At 39.5% G+C, this 20,616-nt stretch overlaps 1 protein-coding gene across 2 annotated transcripts in view; it reads right to left on the reverse strand.

Annotated features, from left to right (window-relative positions):
* The window catches only part of GTF3C1 (general transcription factor IIIC subunit 1), a 42,323-nt gene that overhangs the window by 12,538 nt on the left and 9,169 nt on the right, over positions 1-20,616 (reverse strand). Inside the window, exons 10-28 of one of the 2 annotated variants that reach the window (XM_080384510.1) lie at positions 18,742-18,959; positions 18,106-18,242; positions 16,226-16,379; positions 15,140-15,243; positions 14,716-14,900; positions 14,088-14,363; positions 13,715-13,860; positions 13,202-13,299; positions 11,494-11,590; positions 10,555-10,732; positions 9,088-9,223; positions 7,105-7,240; positions 5,190-5,271; positions 4,332-4,517; positions 3,634-3,791; positions 3,082-3,224; positions 2,802-2,883; positions 1,521-1,633; positions 498-560 (exon numbers count right to left, since the gene is read on the reverse strand). In XM_080384510.1, the coding sequence (XP_080240636.1) occupies positions 498-560; positions 1,521-1,633; positions 2,802-2,883; positions 3,082-3,224; positions 3,634-3,791; positions 4,332-4,517; positions 5,190-5,271; positions 7,105-7,240; positions 9,088-9,223; positions 10,555-10,732; positions 11,494-11,590; positions 13,202-13,299; positions 13,715-13,860; positions 14,088-14,363; positions 14,716-14,900; positions 15,140-15,243; positions 16,226-16,379; positions 18,106-18,242; positions 18,742-18,959 (2,692 nt within the window). Of the gene's footprint in view, positions 1-497; positions 561-1,520; positions 1,634-2,801; positions 2,884-3,081; positions 3,225-3,633; positions 3,792-4,331; positions 4,518-5,189; positions 5,272-7,104; positions 7,241-9,087; positions 9,224-10,554; positions 10,733-11,493; positions 11,591-13,201; positions 13,300-13,714; positions 13,861-14,087; positions 14,364-14,715; positions 14,901-15,139; positions 15,244-16,225; positions 16,380-18,105; positions 18,246-18,741; positions 18,960-20,616 lie in introns of both variants that reach the window. The other variant, XM_080384509.1, reaches the window with a different exon arrangement.

Here is a 20,616-nt window from a genome sequence, read left to right on the forward strand (position 1 = left end):
TTGTGCATGAGGTACCTAACTATTAAACTAGCACAAAAACATACAAACTCAGTTATTTGCTTCTGAAATAGATGCATAAAGGCACGAGATTACTACAGCTGAGGATCATTCATGTAATGTTACATTTTCCCTTACCTTCCACTCTGAATTTTTGGATCAGTCCAGATAATCTAACACAAGAAGTTCTCTTTGAGAACATCTCCTCCTCTCAAGATCCAGCACCCACATAGAAAACATACACTGTTGTCCTAATGATAACAGACCACCATTCTGACAAGGCCATTGCTGCTGTCATTTTATTCATCAAATCTATAATCTATGTCTGAGGTCTCTACGGCCCTGCAAAAGTATTTTTATATCAATAAATTTATACGCTGCAACAAACAGATGAAAAATGTACTGAATTAGAAGACTATATGTATATTCCTTTCACAGATGTGAGGGCTGACATGACCTTGGAGTCCTAATGTGGGAAAAACGGTGCTACTGCTACTCACCTGCTTAGGCTGTCCTCTTTTGTGTTTTGATTTGTGTCTTCTCCAATTGCCAAAACTCGGAATCTAGATAAGGGAAGGGAAAGGAAAACCCTGAAACAAACGTAACATTCTGTGATTTTATATCAACCATGAAACCCAGAGGCTGACAAGTGCAACTGCTAATAAGGCAAGCGCTGAACCAGCGCAGGGCTCCTATCTGCTCCAGCAGCCGTCAGCACGAGTGTCAAAAATGAGAAGACCTGTCCAGATCGACATCCTTCACTTCACTAAGATACCCGTTGACAATGAGATAAAACACATGGACAGGACACAGAGCAGAACGGCATGGATTTCCTGTTCTATTGAGGTTTTGGACTTCCAGTTACCATTGGCAGCACTTTTGCTGTAACATACAGCTCTTCCCAAAGTAAAAAAATTTACACAGGTGCTAAATTTGTTATCATAAAATGGTTTGAGACCCAAATTTTCACACTTCTCTCCAAGTGTTACTCGTCACAAAGAAGCATGACGATCTGGGGCTGAAGAATGCTATACAAGCCTGAGTGCTCTTCTGAATCAACAGTTTTAGCAGCACTGAGATGATTTTAGCTGAGCAACCAGCTACGAACTGTGATATAAAATGGGGCCAGTTAATTTGGAAAATGGTAAAGGGAAATTTTCTATTGCATTAAAATGTTACACCTGAGTGCCAGCATCTCCAATAGTGGAACTGAGGATTTGACAATTTAAGAAAATCTGACATTGTGAATTTCTGGATGAAAAGTCTTATTTAGCAAAATAGGAATGTTTTAAAATAAGCAAGCTTGTACGAATAACTGAAAATCAGTTCTATGTATTTAGGAAGCATGGATTTAAAAGAAGTGTGGCTTGTTTTATTTACTGATATTATTTTTTTTTTATATTAAGAGTATGAGTAACAGAGGGTGTAAATAACGCATAGCAGAGAAGAGGTCTACTCTGAGTTGCCCTCCTCTTTCACAGTCTCACCCACACACAGAATCTAAAGCACCATAACTGAAGTACCTGCAAAAGAGTTCTTGCAAAGTATCAGGAATCTCAAGCTTGGGATTCCCCAGGGTTGAACTGAATTTCTCTTTCAGTCTTTCCACAAACTCTTTAAACTCCTTTGCACAAACCTTAGGAAAGAGGAGATTGAAATGTTATCAGCCTCAGTTTCTTAGTGTGGGAAAAGACCCTCTACTTTTAAAGCGTTCATGGAAAATTCTAATAGCTGTGTTTGAATCAGTCGGGAACAGCACAGCAGACAAGGGAATGCATCAAAAAAGCTCCGTGAAAGTTGTGTTTGCTGATTTACTTAACAGTTGCAGGTTCTGTCTGTAATCACGCTCACAGCTACAAGCAACCCACCACAAACATATGTTCTAAAAACAATTACGCTGAATTAACAGAGTAAGATCTCTTGCTAGAGCTTTGTTTAAGCTTCTGCTTAAGTCTTTTTCTCTTCATACCCTTCAGGCATTATCACGTTCTCCATTAACTCTGTACAATTATGGCTTGGAGAACACCTGTTACACCAGAGGAACAATCCAGTACCTCTCTAGAAATAAGTTTTTTTCTGCTTCCAGAGGCAGGCTTTGGGGATGGGGGCACATGCATTTACTTCAGTAATGTCTCACCAGTGAGCAACATAACAACAGAACTGACTGGAGTTTTCTGACAATAATGCAAATTGTCATTCCTGGATAAAACCAAAAAAAAATCTTGCCGTGATGTTGTCCCAGTTTTGAAATTCAAAATGGAATTGTTTGCACTGAAAGCGTAAACAACTTTTCCATTTGAAATAGTCATTGATTTAAGCCATAAAAAGCTCAAAAATTAATTAAAATCTTTCGACTGATCAAATCAAGGCTTTTGTCATAAAATTTGCTTACATTCCTGCACTCATCCACAGAGGTTAAGGCAATATATCAACATGCAACTGGAATAAAAAATAAGAAATTACAGAGCAAAATGTTTTATTGTTCAGATAACAAGGACACTGAGAAAATTTAAAAAAAATAATCAGTGCATATAGATGCTCAGTCATGGATGTTTATGAACAAGCACATTGAAAAAAACAAAATTTTTGTTGCACAGTAGTGCTGTTTATGTGCCTTTGGAAAGCTGCCTGTGTCCACCTTACTCCCAAAACAGCAATGATGCTGCATTTTTACGATGATGCTATTTTTAAAATAGCTAAGAGCACACAGGAGAGATAAGATATGAAATCACAATAATCAAAACAGTGCAAGTACTCAGTAATCCAAACAGCGTACTCTATGACCTTTTAGAATACTCTCCTACCTGTGGATCTTCATAATTATTTTCTCTATTCATGAAATCTTCAATAAGGCCTTTATCTTGGTAAACCTCAGCAAGGCAAACTCTGCAACAGACACAATTGAAGGTGTTGTGTATGGTTGAATTTTTGCCAATTCAATACAGATTTGATAGCACTAGTGTGCAGAAAAGTTGCAATTTATCAGTCACATGAACAAGACAAAATGGGAGGACCATATCTGATGTTCAGTTAATTTCAGGAGAATTTAGCTTATACCTAGAACGTAGAGAGAAACCTTCTTACTTGTAATTAAGATAGGTCTGTGGATTTCTGACGATATAACGAGCTCTTCGTCCAACGGAATGAGAAGTTTTGTCAAGGGACTCCTCAAAGCTGGCATGCATGATGTCCCGAACTACTTGCCATGGAACAAAGGGCCCTTTCACCTGTGTGAAGAACACAGGATCACAGAACGGCTTCAGTTGGAAGAGACCTTCAAAAAGGATCAAGTTCAAGCCCCCGGCCACGGGCAGGGACAACTCCCACCCGCCCAGGTGGCTCCCAGCCCCGTCCAGCCTGGCCTCGAAGATGCCAGGGATGGGGCACCCACAGCTGCTCTGGGCAGCCTGGGCCAGCGCCTCAGCACCCTCATTGTAAAACATTTCTTCCTTATGTCCAGTCTAAACCTGCCCTCCTGCAGTTTAAAACTGTTGCCCCTTGTCCTGTCACTATGTCTGGAGTTAAAACTTCAGCTTTTATGTACACAAATGATAGTTAAAACCATGATTTATTCTTAGGACCGATGAAATGTGTGCTCAGTATATAGGACCTCTACTTAATAGGCCTATTAAATACCTTTGCGTTTAGCACATGACTAGCAATTCGGCACAGCATGAGCAGACTGTCTTCTTGCACCGTCCAGGTGACACGCAGACGTGTCATTCTCTGCAGGGCACTCTGATCAGCTTCATCGTGGTAGCGGAGTCTTTTGCTCTTTTCTACAGAATCCTCTTCTAACAAATTCAGAAAAAAAAAAAAAAGACAAGACAGTTCTCTAAGCGCTATATATTCTGATTAATTCAAACTATCACTAGCAGTAAGAGCACCATTTGGAGTTTGTAAGAATGAAAGACAAAAGCAGAGAAGTAGCAGTTCAGAAAGTAAAATTCATTAATCTCTCTCCTAGGAATGAGAAAACAAGCACCTAGAGCATCACGCTATGGAGAATCTTTAAGCCAGCTATCCAAAGCTGATGGTGAACTGCAAGGAGTTGATCTGTTGCAGACACTATGAGAATTTCTTTCATTTGTACAGTACAGTGGTGCAATCATGATTCACACACAGGTAACAGTTGCAGCACACTGCTGTTTTTCTCCAGAGCTAGTACAGAGCCCCAGAACACCCAAACCTCCACTGCAAGAGGCAACCCAGAGAGAGGGCCAGTACGTTTCCATTCCCTGCGCTGCTTGACAGTCACATCAGCTTTTGTAAAGCAACTTACAGCAGGCCTATGCATTAAAAAGAATGCTTCTTTTTCCTGATGTGTTAGTTACCTTTCTTTTTCTTCTTTGTTTTCTTTCCAGTGTCTTTCCTAAGCCTCTTCCTCTTTTGGCTTTTTCCACCTCGCACTCGTCTTGTTCGATCCTGGGTTGGTTCTTTACTTATTTCAATACATTCCTCTTTCTGGACAAGTGACTCAGATCCTACCTTTGCTTCTCCCAAAATATTAATTTTGTTACCTAAAATGACACATATTTACAGTAGTGGGGCTTATACAACAATTATTTTCCACAATATTAATGTATAAAGAGAAAATGCCAAAGTTTCAGTATATGAAAAGAGACGCCCTCTCAGACCTGTCCTTTGTTAGTCGTGTCATTTCATGCCACTTCTCAGCAGCTCACAATAAAACCCCACACAGCTGAGGGATCATCATGTAATTGCTAAGTCTAGTGTACAGTGCACAAACAGAAGGGAACTGAGTTGAGGTTTCAACTGAAGCATTTCTTCCTCCTTAGCTTAAATGTTAGGCTATGCAGTTTTAAGTGTCTAGTCATACAGAATATTGGTCCCTCTAGACTTTCTTCAAACTGCACATCAAAAATTACAAAGGAGAAGAATTATTGTTCTATAGGAAATTATTTACATATCTATTTTACTACCACAGAAACACGCTAGATCATTTTAAGGAGACAGGAACAAACCATGTCAACAATACTGGATAAAAAAAACATTATTGTCCCATATATCCAGAAATAGGGAAGGAAATTATTTATCTATTTTACTGCCCCAGAAGCATCCTGGATTACCATAAGGAAACAGGAATACCCTACATCCTCCATACTGGGTCTGACAAAGACAGTAACACCTATTACACTGTTATAGACCCACCACCAGCATCACCACCTTACCTCCAGTGCTGAGTTGAAGGGGGTGCTTTGTTAAGAAGGTTTGGAGTCTCACCGTCAGTCCGTTTTCAGAAACTGTACTTTCCTAAGACAATACAGCTTTAAAAAATGTGATATGCAAAAGGAGCACGCTGGTTTTAGCAACACTATACATTCTATCCTTTGTGCATTGTCAGAAATAAGATTTTCAGTTGAAAGGAAAAGATCCTTGGCTACGATGAAGAATTCTTTTTCCTTATTGCTACCACATATTTGAACAGCTCTAGAGCTTTTCTTAAATCATACTGTAATGACCACTAAGTTATGAAGGTTAAAAAAAAAGCAGCAAATCTCCTCAAGTTTAAAAGAAATCATCATTGGAAAAGAAATGCTTAATTCTTTCATTGCTACAGAGGCCGAGCAGAATTTTCTGCACAACAGTATTTTTTCAAAGCATTTTACATTCCAAAGGGACTTCTAAAAAGCACAAAACCAAAATGCAAACACAAACATTGAGTAAATGCCTCCTACACCATATTCTATCCATCCTAAATCTGAGCCTGAACTGACTGCAATGTATTAGGAGCTTTGACATTCTCAGTAAAACCCATTTCTCTTGTGCAGAATTCACTGGCGACGGAAGTTGGTCACAGATGTGGAGACAAAAGCTGAGGCTGAAGAATTGCCGGAGGTCCTGTAAACGCTGAACAACTTAGTGACAGAACAGCAGATGAAATTAAGAGTGAAATGGTCCTGCCTGAGGGAAAAAACCCAAGCAACTAGTTTTATATATACACTGACAGGCTCTAATTGACCACTACACTTAGGGTACCGTAATTACAACCAATTCTGTGAAAGTACCTGTTCAATGCTTGGTAATGGTCAAAAAGCAAACAAAATGTAAGGAATTCTTAGGAAAGGAGAGCAACACCATGCTGCTGTAAAAATCCATGGGTGGCCACAGCCTGAAAGCACTATGTGATTATATTTCCACCTTAAAAAGGATATAGTAGAACAGGTTAAAAGAAAATCAAGAAGAAGGATTAAAGGCAGAAGAGGTTCCATACTGGGAACTGTTAGGTAATATAGTATATGCCAGTCTTTAAAAAATTAATAAATAACAAATAAAACCCAGAGGTGAGAGAGGGAAACATGAGAGATGTCTATAAAATCAAGTGAAATGGAAAGGGTAATGAAGAATGGTATTTTTCACAGCTTCCTGAGTACTACAATTACTAGGGAGCTTAAACCACCAAAAGGAAGTGGTGATCCCTAATAGGACTTTGACCCACTTTGCTACATTGTAGATACTGAAGATTTACTTGTGTCTAATCAGACAAATTAATGCCAGAAGAAAGAGCTATTAACTACTTGAAACACCACCCCCAGGTTTAGTTGGCCTGGAGACAAACCTGCAGGCAGCTGCGAGAATATTCTGAGGACGTACCACTATAAAACTCCCTTGCTTGTACAACCTTCCCTACAGATCTTTTACTGGCAACCACAGACAGGACATTAGCCAGAACTAGGATGGTCATTCTTATTTGCCAGTATTTGGCTTCCTAGTAAACTATTTTATTTTTTTCCTGTGCGTATTTCCTTATTCTGGATGTTTCAGTTTTTGTCTGAAAACTTCTGTGTTCCAGAAAGGCAAGAGGTACCATTAAGTAATCTAAATTTCTTGCTTAATAAAGTATTTCTCCTTTGGTTGAACATAGTATCAAATTCAGTTCAGACAAAATTCACATCCAATTCTTTCACTCACTCCAGCACCAAGATTTACCACATTTGGCATTAATTTCTTTCCAGTGACGCAAAGCCTTACTGAGATACAACTGAGAAAGCATGCAAGCAACAAGATTTTGCTATCAGTACCTCAACCTTAAGAATACTAAAATTTGGAAAAGTCATTACAGTATACAAATTTTAAAATACCCACCTTCCTAGTCTTATTGATGATGTAGCTTGTCCAGATCCAGTTGCGTTTTAGATGCCCATAAAAGCTGGAATCCAGACCTGCAGCTCCTAACCCATCTCCAGGGATAGTTCCATCATCAACCACCTCTCGGCTGCCTCTAAGAGAAAGAGTAACAAAATATATAGTAATTATTTTGTAGGGAGTGCCTTCTCAGCTGCTCTGAAGTGATGTGTGTGCCATGTGCAGAACTCTTTCCTTGCCCGCCCAATTTAGATAGGGCTGGGAAAGAAGAGAAGGAGAGATACTCCTTCCCTTAACCCTGTTCCAGAAGTACCATGGCAACAATCCTTTTCCATTAAGTTTTAATCCCTGCTATTTCATGACTGAGCTTTCAGTTTACAGATTATACCCACAGCAACTTCATTATTATTAACTAAGTTCCAACAGCCACATTAAACTCTGTTCTCAGTACTACTCCTACCACAGAACTAGAGAAAATACCTGCTCAGATGAAACACTTTCTCAGGACAAGTGTGGGGAAAATCTCGCACAGGAACTAAAGGCAATCATAACCCTTCTTCACACTGCCTGTCAAGCACTGGTCTCTCCAGTTTTCTAACAAATACATTAAAGCTTGTTTAAATACACATACAAGCCAGGAAAGCAATGCACTGCAATTCTCTCCCTGGAAAGAGGATGAAACTAATAATGAATAGCACAAAATGGATGAACTGGTATCCTTCATGAATGAGCTACTATTAATAATTAGTGTGGTGTTACAGTGCAGAATGAAAAAAATATTTTTTTCTTCTGTATAAATATGATGCTTTGCAAGAAATCATGGAGACAAACATACTTACCAAAATCTCCCCCACCAAAAAAAACCCCAAAACCCAAACTATGAATGAGCTTTGTATATGCAGTAGATATGACAGCTCTGACAGTCCAGCAATAACAGCAAAGAGTATTTCTGAAATCCCGTTTCACCTGATGAAAGATTGTTTGAAAGCTACCATGAAAAAAATTTCAGTCAAGCTTTCAATAGACCACTCCTTCATTTTAACAGTACATCATCAATTAAATCCAAAACTTGTTTCTTGACCTTAAAGAGGGTGCAGTCAACTTCAGCCCAACTGTAAATAGACACCGTATATCCAAACTAAAAGATACATCACCATGGAACAGAGACCATAGCAAAAGCTGACAAGTGGATTGAACAGAATTTTTTGCTATCAGTGAGGATCAATGGAATTAGGTTGCCTCAACTCCATTGATCTTTTTTTAAGATGACTTGATACATCTACGTGTAACACTGAACTACTGAAAACACTTTTAAACAGACTGTTTCTTAAGACAGAACAGAATATAAACAAAACTAAATCACTGCGCACAACACAATATGAAAGTATAACTGGCATTCCACATGGCTGTCACAGGTATACAATCCTTGAGTATTCTGGCTGTGATTAGGCAGAAGATTAAAGTGCTCCAGAGATCACTTCCAGATTTCACCAGTGTGCACCAGCACCATATTAAAAATTAACATATTAAATTAGAAACAATGTGCAAAGCGCAACACAGAACACAATTCAGAGTGTGACACTGGGGAGCTACTGAAGCTACAGCATACTTGAGATAACACAATATAAAACACAGGAACAGAGAATTTTTAAATTTTTCCTTTGCCTTAACTCTACTTCCCTCTAAACTTTGCCTTCCCCAAGACTCTTGCAACACATATCTGTACTACTTTGGAAGGAAATAAAAATCAGGTTTTTCTCATTCCTGTAGCATAAAAACCTGCTTGGTAGGCAAGCTACTCATGAACATGATACATAACTACAAGTCTTTTTAATCAGCCTCTGAATTACACAGAAAACCCCCACAACACCAACTGAAATGCTACAGTTTAAACTGCTTTTGCTATTGAGTAACATCCTCAAAACCAGGCCAGTTCTTTGCCTCCACTATTCAAGCAACAAAGCAAGAATGCAGATGACGTACGTGGTATATTCCAACATTGCACACTTTCGTTCCAGATTGTGTTTATCCACTGCTGACTCTTGTTCCATTTCTACATCTAGTGCAGGCTCCTCCCCTTGAAGATTACTTCTCTTTGAACGAGGACAGCGGACAACTCCTAAACATACAAATGGTTTTGACTATCAGCATAAGAAGACTTCAACCCATTTTGAAACCACCCTGCTGCAGCAAACTACTGCTCCTAAACGGTACTAACTTTTTACCACTTCTGGATAAAACATGCTACCTGCTCACACAGGCTAATGGTGTTCTCGTTAACTAACACTAGAAGGCACTAACTTGTCCAAAATTGTGTTCAGGGCAGAAGTAATGAAGGCTGGTACCCTTCACAGGGAAAAAAAATCAGCAGTTCAGTGATCTAGGCACAGATCACATCCTTTCAGATACTCAAATGTGGCAACAGTCCTCAAGAAACACTGTGGCAGGTTGTGAAGGTGTCTTCAGTTCAGTTTGCAGCTCAGTTTGAAACAGTGTGAATGTTTTGCATGTCTGACCCCTTCATGATGGAGATACATTTAGGATATAGCAGAGGAGTCATGTGATGGCTTTATAGTAACAAAACTCAAAGGTAGTAAAATCCCCAGTTTCTGGCTTACTACTGCTTTTTGGCTGCCCATGTTACAAAGGCAACAGGGCAGGCCCAGATCTCAGGCAAGTATCTGATCTAGAGGCTCTGTATAAATTTAAATCTAGCACTGAGCAATTTTCCCCTCAAGGCTCAACATGGAAAATACTTAACTGGAACACAACAAAGCTTCCACAAACACGCAAACTGGTGAAAAAGTATCATTACCATATTTTGGGGGTTAGGAGTAATGTTCTGACCAGCCTACAAAAGCTGCAACGATCACAGACTTGTGATTCACTACCACTTGACAAATGTGTAAGGAGCCTTTTGCATATAGCTGCTTCCATACAAAAGAAATACAAAATTACAAATAGATCCTTTTACCTTGCTGACTAAACTGCAGAAATACAGAATAGTGTTGTCTAGGGTTTCCTCCAGTTCTTTTTTTTTAATTTTTTTTTTAATAAGGTATACTTTTTGTATCTGCATATCCTATTTAAAATGTAAAAGCACCAAGCACAAAAATAAACACCAAAAAACAGGGGTGCCTAAACTCTCTTGACTTCCACATCTCATCTTACTTGGGCTATTACAAGGTTTAGCAACATCTTGCTAAGGAAAAGAGATCTCTGTTCAAACTAGTAGAGAGCTACAGCAAAAATATACTAGTAACCATTTTCAAAAAGACTTTTTCACAACTGGATTAAAATCTAACAGGGCTATTATCAAATTTGCTACTTCTAACAGGACAGTAATGCTTTTCCATGAAAACTGCTCTGAAAATTTCAAGTGGACCGTAATTTCATAGAATGACACAAACAGAACAGTGAAGGTGATGATAAGGTACAGTTATACCCTACCCAGTGGTGTGTTAAGGCAGACACACTGCAGATCAAACCAGAAGTTTTCCACATCCTGCAGGGTATTCAGAACATACAGGCGTCTCTCAAACGGGCGGCTACTCTGCGCCAGGTTATAGTGGGGGTCACAGATAGTGGTATCAACAATCACAGCATTTCTCTTCATATACACAAAGACCTGTCAAATACAGTGTATTTCAGGCTGGTAGGGAAAAGTCATTGAAACTGCCTAATTTACAGGACACACAAGTTAATCTAGTTTAGGACTGCTTAGCATCTTCTTAGACTCCACTGCTTTGAGCCAGTATGCTGCTAGCAGACACACCCATCCCCACCCTACAGCGCTGTATTCCCAAACTTCCCTTGCCAGCGATCCAGAAGTTTCGTTTCCAGATTTAGAACAGTTTCTTTTTCCCCTTGTGCACAGGACGTTCCAAGTTTCCACAGAGAGCAACTATTGACTACAAATTCTCATTCAGCATTTGAATAGATGTGTGTTGGGGCCTTACTATCTTTCTTACCCTCATAAAGTGTATGTTGGGACTGCTTTCTCCATTGCACATGCTCTCTATTTACAAGAAGATGTGTACAAATGCCATTATTTTACTCTGATCTGTGCCACACATCCAATGCCTGACGCCTTGATGGAAAAGCATGTGACATGCTCATTTTTCATAAAGTGCTGCCAGCCTGGAACCTCCTAGATCACTACTGTGTGCAGCATTCAGCATTACACATTTGAGTAGTATCTTTACAGAGAAAGGGGTAAAAATTATCTGTACAGTTTGCAATATGTCACTTGGATCTGGAGGTCTGCATACACATCTAAAACATCAGTATTTAATTATTAAAGGAAATTACAAACACCAAATCTTGCATTTATTTCACTGGACAAAACCCATGAAAAATAACAGCAAATTATTTTTTTTTTTAAATTACCTGGTCTTTGTCTTGAAACTTCTCTGTTGGGCCAAACTGTATCAGTCCCATATAACATAATCTTTGAAGGTTTTCTACCACTGAAAAGATGTACCTCCTGCAGCAACATGAGGAGTATTACAATTAGCACTCATGAATACAGTAAAAATGATACCAGAAACCATGCCATTTTCATGCAGCAACGTCATGTTTTCAGGAAACCACTCTTTTTTGAGATAATGAGTTTCAGAATTTCTTAAGTGGTATTTTTGTTTGAATTATCAGCCTATGGAAAACATATAATAACCCAAAGCTCAAAATTTCCTTTCCTTAAATCACAAACAGTGTTTTAGCCAAATACTAACTAAAATTTTGCAATCAAAGAACAAAACTAGCCAGAAATACCATATGTAAAAATGAATTAAACAAGGTCTGAACACCAGCAGATCCGCAGACAATTTTGTGTAATGAAAAGAAAACATGATTAAGAAAACATGACTGCTAAATATGGGCTAATAAGCCTTCACATGTGTACATACGAAGAACTGGGCAACAATCTTTATAGTTAAGGTTTTTTAGAATTACTGCGCCAAGAAACTGCTTTTGGTTGTTTATAGCTTTGGCAGAGCAGGAAATGCAACATTTCCCATGCTGCGCATCAACTTAAATGGCAAAAATCTAGAAGTTGCTGGAAACTGCTGCAAGCCCTAGTTTCTTAGAAAGAGTTTCTAAAAACTTAGTTTTGCCCACATTTAACTTCACTAAGACCAAATTTTTTCTGTGCAGCTAAACGAGAATTATATTTTGGCAGGAGCTTTCTTTGGGGCTCTGAAAGATTATTTGACCAGCTTAGAAATACTGCAGCCAATTTGGCTGTTAGAAGTCGTAGTGCTTTGGGGCGGGCAGAAGGGGCAAAGAGACAACCTGGTTACATGTCATACTGTTTTGCATAAAACTATGAGATGGAGCCTGCAGATTTCCGAAAATAACCATAAATCCAGTTTCCCTGTTACTAAGATGTAGCAACTAATAGGTTAGGAACTGCAAACCCGAACTAACCACAAGTCTTGACATCTGAGAGTGTTCAGCACTATTCGCTCACCAGCAACACATCTGCAGGTTTGCAAAATATTGTATAAGCCTCCAACCATCCAAATCCATACAGTTAGCAATGACTTCCCTGGGGAAACTAACGTGGTGCTGTGGATTCTGCATATTCAAATCACTTTACTGTTGCTCTCCCTTCCCGTCTTCAGTCCAATCTCAATTTTTAAATCTCCTAGACGAAGAATGGCAAACAGGGGCAGATGTGCCACTGAGAGCATGAGTAGAAACTGAATGGTAAGTGTGAGAGGCAGAACTGGGAAATGTGGCATCTTCTGAAAGATTTATGAAGGACAGCAACATTTAGACTCTATTAAATTCTGAACTCAGCAGCAGTCAGGAGTGTGTTCTATACGGTAGTAACATCCTGCTGATGAGTTATGAAGGACAGAACCTCCCAGCTCTCAAACACTGCCTGACAGCATGCATGAATATTGTTTATTAGTTTCTTATTACCTTCTATTTGGGAGAGAAAAAAAACAATTTGGCACACTATCCTTAGAAGACTGATGATCCTTGTCTTAAGTAACAAAGTTCTCTTTGACACAAGCAGGAAATAACTTAGAAAACAGTCAACCACTGTTGTTTCCTTCCTAAAGCCATTTACTTTGACTCATCTGCTTACCTTTTGTAGAGGAGCTGCTGTCGGACTGACCTTGGAAGAAATCTGATCAGAGTGTGCTTTTTTAGTGGATCATTTAAAAAATCTTCCAGACCATCCACCTAGAATTATTTTAGAAGTTCATCAAAATGCAAAATATAACTAGCCTTTAAAGTCTTAAGCTTTGCTACCAGAACTGTCCACTGTAATATTTTCTAAGCAAATGCTGCTGCTTTTGTAAAATGCTTAAACATTATTCTTGTTAATCAACGAGGCAGAAGATTCATTCAGATTATAAAAAGCTCTTTGCAAAATATTAGCTTAAGAATTTGCAGTGTTACAGGGCTATACATTTTTTTCATTGTGGCTGTAAAAGCAACTAACTTTTCTGTAAAAGACTCTCAAGAACTAAAGTGTCTACTCTCCAATAGCACGTTTTGTTCGAACAGACTAAAAGGACGTTTTTACTGCTTATAGCTACAGTTGATATCATCAGACTTTAAAGTAAAACAAATGTAAACCAAAAAAGCACCATACCTTGTAGCTGACTTGCACTATCTGGACAAAAAGTGAGAGAGGCAAGCAGAGAAGAATGTCACTAACAAGAGCCCATCCAAATCCAAACTCTCTGTGAACTGGCAGAGGAGGGACATAGCGCATCCATGACACATCATCCACATATACTAGGAGCAAGAACACTGGCTTAGATTCAGAGAGGACAAACCTAATAGCTACATTAATAGTTTTACAGTGAGTGTTCAAGCAGAACACATTTGGCAGTTCATAGCCTATAAATCTGGAAATCATCTGAACTGCTGATTTTTCAGTCTTTTTTGAAGTGGACTTTTACTTTTTTTCAGGTTGAACCATGGCAAAGTCTGTAGGAAAGTCAGGGTGTGCTACTTCTCACCTGTTTGATTAGACAACTCTACTTCAGTCTCCTGTGCAGAGATTTCGGGATTCACCACAGTTGTGATAATTTCCAAGGTCCCATCTAGTTGCGCTTCAAGTACAGCTGCATTCGCATCCAGCCCTTGTTTGCTGCCCTTTTTCTCACCATCACTACCTCCTTTTTGCTGTGTTCCATTTAAAGGGTGTCCATAAATTAAGTACCAGAGGAACATGTGGACCATTCTTAAACGGGGCATTTTAGGAAGAAAGCCAAGAGAACGCCCAAGTCCTGGAACTGTGAGGGAAGATTAAGTACCAAACAGAAATAAAAGGAGGGTCAGAACAGGAGAAACAGCTACCTCTGCAAAACTGATGTGAAGAAAAGCAGAAAGAAAGATAGGCAGCTGAAAGTAAATCTAAGTTACAAATATTAACTTACAAATAGTTAAAAGGTAGTAGTGCATACAAATACTCCAGTTCACAATTGTAAAGAAAAAGAAAAGGCAGCCAAGTAAATGTTGGATTGTGAGAATGCTTTAATGTAAACCCAATTTTTCCTCTGTAAAAGAAAATCCCGCTCATCTGAAGTGATCATTAACAATGAATGAGAAAGTGAAAGGTGACAAAAAACCCAAAGGCAGCTGTACCTGTAACAGGGTGATAGTTTTTTAGCTGTGTTACGCCCATTTTTTCGTCAGTTTTTCTTGCCCGACTATTATTATCAGCTTTACATGAGCTTTCTTGCGTTTCTCCGCAATCAGGAGCTGCCTCTTGCCCTGCATTTTCTTCCTCAGTGTGGTCCTGGGATGTCGGTGCCTGGGGAACTTTAATCCTGTATTAAAACCACACAGCACTTTGGTAAAAATTAAGCAGAGTTCAATTCCTCTTCTTTCCTGACTTCAGGAGATATTCAGCCTCTTCCTTCATCTTTGTGCTTCCATTTCTCTGTTGCTAAAGAAAAGATTTTTCTTTTCTTTTGCTTACTTTGTGTTTATTTCCTCTGCATATTTTTTGCATGCACTAGAAAAGCCAAGTTTCCCACAAGCCATCCAAACCGCCGCTGCAACTTGCCTGTTTGCGGTGCTTGAATTGGAGATTCGGAAACGCACCTGCTCGATGGCACTTTTTACCAGGGAATCATTAGGACTCACTGAAGGGTGCACAACAAACTCTACCTGTTCAGAGCAGCAGAAAACAAAGAAAAGGTATTTATAAGATATTGGCTCTTAATCAGGTGCATAAATTATCAGTGATTCACAGACAGTTAACAGTAGCCACAATGGACTGATCCTATGAAGGTTTAGTACATCACAGAATATTAACACTTTCAGATGAAAAACTCCTATTGCTAATTTGTATCAAGCAGAAGGCCAGACTGTATGGTCTCTGTAACAATAAACAGTTCAGATAATTTCTAGAAACATCACATTTTTTTGGTTTTTAAAATCTGAAACATTTGGGGAACAAGCACTTCAATTTACAAGTATCAGGCTGAAAGGGATAAATGAAAAGCCATAGCTCATAAGGCTATGAATACATATTGTTGTTTAAAGTACACACAAAATTCAGATTAGTAAGATTTCACATATGCTCTGCAGTAATTGTGCAGCAGCCAATTTTCAGTAGATTTTCTCCCCGCTTGTGAGCACTTCACATTACAGTCACAATAAGAAGTCTCAGCTTTACAACTACAAACATGCTATTTTCATAAACCTCAATAACAATGGATTTTTGTTTTTGGAAAAAACAGATCATGTTCTACAAATTTCAACTCAGAAGCTAACTTATGATTTCTCATATACTCTTGGCTTTCCAAAGGGGATTAAACAGAATTGTGTTGCACCCTGACAGTGCAGAGAGAGAACCATGCGTTGCATAACTGATAAGCAGCTGAACCTCTCAGAAGAGAGATTCAGAGACTTTGATCTCTAGACTATTCCTTTGTCTCACAATGATCTGCAGCACAATAATTAAAAGCACTAATCTGGTTTTCACAGTAGCTTAGTTTGGGACATGCAGCTTCTAGGCAGCTTGACTGTGGGTTCTGCTACAAAAAATGAAGTCATCCATGTATTTCAGTAAAAACGTGCAAAACCTTCTGATAGATTAGAAGGTTGTGAGAAAAGCTGCTTCTGCTGCCAGGGTTTGTAAAGTCACCTTTTTACTTATACCATCTTGAATGACTGTAGTACGATAGAGTCTGAGGAGTCCTTCTCGCGCAAGCTTCTGTACCAGTCGTATGATAGACTTTTTGCAGCATTTAGTGGAGACACCTTCTTGCTTCTCTTGATCCATGACCATCTTCTGAAGTCTAAAAGATGCAAAATATACCTTGCATTTTAAGTCCAGCAATGCTCCAAACTGCCTAAGAAGTTTGTTAAGGGGATGTAGGGTAAATAGGTATTCCCCTGCTTCTAGCAATTACTGCTCATTTTCCCTTTTGCTGTAGACAACCAGTAACTTAGCTTTACATTTCAGCTGTATTTTCTTTGTAATCAAGCTTTTCCTTTTTAGGTGAGGGCTGCTGTTCTGATAACAGCAAATTCTCAATGCCTGATTTCTCTGTGTATGGTTATAGTGCAGTTCCAAATCCAGCCTTCCTAAGGTCAGGGTAACCTACAGCTTTTTTAAGTTGTGATTACACATATACTGTTTATATTTCCACTTGTGAGTTCAGCTCAGGGCAGAAATTGTTTAGTGGCATTCTAAGCTCAGAAACGACACACACATTCACAATACAGATACAGATATCCCATCACTTGAAGCCAGCTCACTTCTTCCCTTGTGGCAGTCTGCAGGAGCGTGCTCACACCCTATTCTCCTAATGCCTGTTTTCATGCACTTTGTCACAAATGCCTCGGGGCCTACTTCTGACTCTTTCAATCCCAGAGACTCAATTCTGAAAAAGATATGGAAGGGTATTAAGGGAATGCGGACTTCAACTTTTTCAAAAGACTACCACATCCTGGTAACTAAAATTATTGGAGTGACAGCAGGTTTTCTTGGCAGAGATTGGGGAGGGGCAGAACTTTCACCAGTGCTGAGGGAACCTGTGAGCTACCCACTGGTGGCACTGAAGGGAACAGCAGAGACCTGAAATACCTTCTGAGCCTGCACTTGGATATGACCTGGTCAATCAGCGATGAGGCTGGTGCCAGAAGACGAGGCTCTAATTTTACACCACTATGCAACTGAACCAGGTGACAGCAGGTTTCAAAATTCTCACACCCAGGGGAGAAGAAGGCCATGATTTCTTACTAAATTCCAATAGCAGGCAGCCCTGTGTGTATTGAAATGCCCGGATCTTATGTGCTGATACAGAAGATGGATGGTGCAATTCTATTTGTGACAACAGAGTCCTGCCAATTTGGAAGCTGGGACTCCAGAAGAGCACCAAAATTTCAGTTTCTCTTTGGAGGCGAATCTTAAAAGGCTGAAAGGCATCACAACGTTCAGGGAAGTGTCTTTAGCCCAGACAAGGCAAGTCAGGAGAAGACATATAACCATTACACATAAAACCGCAAAGAAAAGTGAACTTCCAGGACTCTGCTAGAATCCTAGTGACCAATGATGACTGACTGACATGAAGTCATGAGTCTCTACAGTCCATGATGGAATAACACACGAACAACTTTTGAAACCATGCAGAAATGAAACTTATGCAGATGAAAGAATCCTCAAGCAGGGAAGCGTTGTATCTTACTATGTGGCCCCAAGCACTGTGGCCTACTGCAAACAGAGAGAAAAAAAAAAAAGTTCTCTGGTCTCTATTTATGGGACACATACTGTATAAAATTCACTTGTGTAATTAACAGTTCTCTGCAGATACTTCCAAACAGCTGACTGATTGTCAAGATTCAGTAGAACTGCAACCCTCCACACCTTCTGTATGCCATCCTCTCCAACATTATAGGGTATAGTGCCATCAGGGACAAGAAAAGCCAACAACGGAATGAGCACACAGACTGCTCACTCAAGTAGTGCTTCTGCTACCAAAATGCATCAGGCCCCACCACACTGTTTTCAGACTGACTCACGTGAACAAGCTTTCAATTAGCCGGAGGTTTCGAACAGCTTCCACAATGAGATTGCGGCGCTTCAGCAGCCTGTACGTTTCATGAGATCTCTCCACTGCTGTAGCTTTGGAACGCTTTTCCTTCTTTTGGCCACATGTCTTCTAGTGCACAGTATGGACAAAACAAAAATTTTACATGAACTATTCAATGTCTTCAGCCCGATGTTGGTTCCTCACACAGTAGCATCTGAGGAATTCAGAGTTTTGATGTGTTTATTTGTAACAAACTAGTCAGTCAAGAATTATCTTTTACCTCCCCTTCACAGGCAGGGAGGCAGACCAGATGATATGCAGCACTTGGGTGCACAGACAGACATTAAGTGATGACATGTATTAAGTCAACACAGGGAATGGGGAGAGCACCAGGAAACTAACCCAGAACTATATTTTGAAGATCTACCTGCCTATTGCCTGGAATAATTTTCACTTAGAACTACAATGCAGCCAAAATATGAATGTATTTTGAAATTAGATTTAAAAAAGCAAACCAATCCCATAAATGAACACAAAAACTAGAGTTTAAAGCCTTGCTGTGTAAACATATAGCTTAGCTCAAACAACTGTACCAACAAGAAAATGTTAAGACATGTGATCTTACCTTAGGGTCTTCAAGTCTGACCTCCTCCACCACAGCCACATCCCCATCCCCATCTTCACCAGGGGAATGAGCACAGGTGGAAAGACTGGACTCCTGCATTAGAGTTTCCAAAGTAGAATTCTCCCCCGGAATGTTGTCTGAAAGCTCATCAGGCTCTTCAAGAATTTGAGGGGAAGGCAGCTTCTTCCCCTGAGACTTCACAGCTGTTGGTTTTGAGACTGGTTTAAAGAGCAAACAGCTTTGTAATTATTCTGCTCTTGGCTTCCTGTAAGTGTTCAGCTTCTCTCTCTGTAAAAGGTACTCCCCCATTCAGCCAGATAACTGTACTCAAAAGCATTCTGCTACATTTTTCACATATTCTCCTACCCTGCTGGAAGCAGTGGTTTGACCATGAATGATCGCATTCAGCCTCTAAAAGTAAAGTTAAAAAACCAAAGTGAACTCTCTGCCATCAAATAATTCTCTCCATGGGCAGACTTAGAAGACCATGAAGGGCCAGATTAGCTTATCCAGAAAATGCTGTCTGAAGGAAGGAAGGTTTCAGTCACAAAGACTCAAGTTCTGCTGGAAACCTGGCTTTTCTCACAAAGCAAAATGAGAACAAAGATTTAGTATTATCCTGAAGATAATATACATACAGAATGGAGATCTGTTCTCTCTTCCCTTGGACTTTCAGAGAAGTTGTAGGAATGTTCAGTAGTTCAAATAAATCAAATAAAAATTAAACCACCATATGCTCTTGAAAATAATGTCCCCATAAGGCTGGTAGGCAAAAGATGAAGCAATTAGCTTCAGGGGACAAGGCATTTTTATTACAATGTGCTTGGGTGAGTAAGGCTGTGGGTCAAGTCATCCCAAACCTATGGCTGCTTGAAAGTAGCTACCACCTTATCTGGTCTCAGCTAAGGAGTCAGTATTACTCTGCATATACTCGTCCCACTTGAAAGTTCAAACAGTACAGGAACATATTTTGCACAGACTCTAAGGCTCGATACCAGACATTTTCATCTGAAAAAAACCCACTGCTAAAAGGGGAAGAATTTTTATATGTTAAAATTAAATAAATAAGTTAACTGGCTCGTCTGTCAGTTCCTGTGCTATTTCCCACACCTAAGATGACATTTAAACATCCCATGGAACGAAATTATGTGTTTTAATGAGAGGCACAGCCCATCTTTTTCCTTAGTGTGGAGGAAATACAAGACCATGTGCTTTCAAATCCCTTCTGAAATCTTCAAGGACTTGAAAAGCTAAAGCTCTCTGCCAAGATGGTGCGCTCTAATGGGCACAGCCTGAACTGTAAGTTATTTTGAAAAACAGAGCCCATGACACATACCTTGTCAGTTCATTACAGAACATTCAAGGCAGTCATAAAAATTACCCAAGGATACTGTTTCTCTCAGCAGCTTAAGCCAACTTGACTGCTAGCTACCACAATCTCACCACTATGCTGGTTTTCAGCCACATGGTCCTGCCTCCTTCCTTGCAACAGTTTTAGAATTTGTCTGACCCTCTGCAGCATTATTTCAGCCCTTCAAACCACCAGAAAAATTACTGAATATCCAAGGAGCATGGTGTGTGAACCCATTTCATTTGCATGGACAATAAGGGGAGAAACGACACAGAGGTAAGGAGAAGCAGATTACCTTCTCAGTGATTAGTGATAACCACTACTTGGCATCCAGACACCAGAGCAACCTTCAGCACTGAGAATCTCCAGAGATTACCACGCTTACAGTATTCCAAAACATAACAATTTTGGGAAAAAGAGAACATCAAAAACGCATGGAAATAATCCAATAGGGGTAAAAATTAATATCTGACCAAAAACTTTAATGAAAGCTAATAGCATATTATTTTTGCTTTAATCAAAGG

Source organism: Falco punctatus, assembly GCF_963210335.1.
Source record: "Falco punctatus genome assembly, chromosome: 4".
Taxonomy (NCBI): Eukaryota; Metazoa; Chordata; class Aves; order Falconiformes; family Falconidae; genus Falco; species Falco punctatus.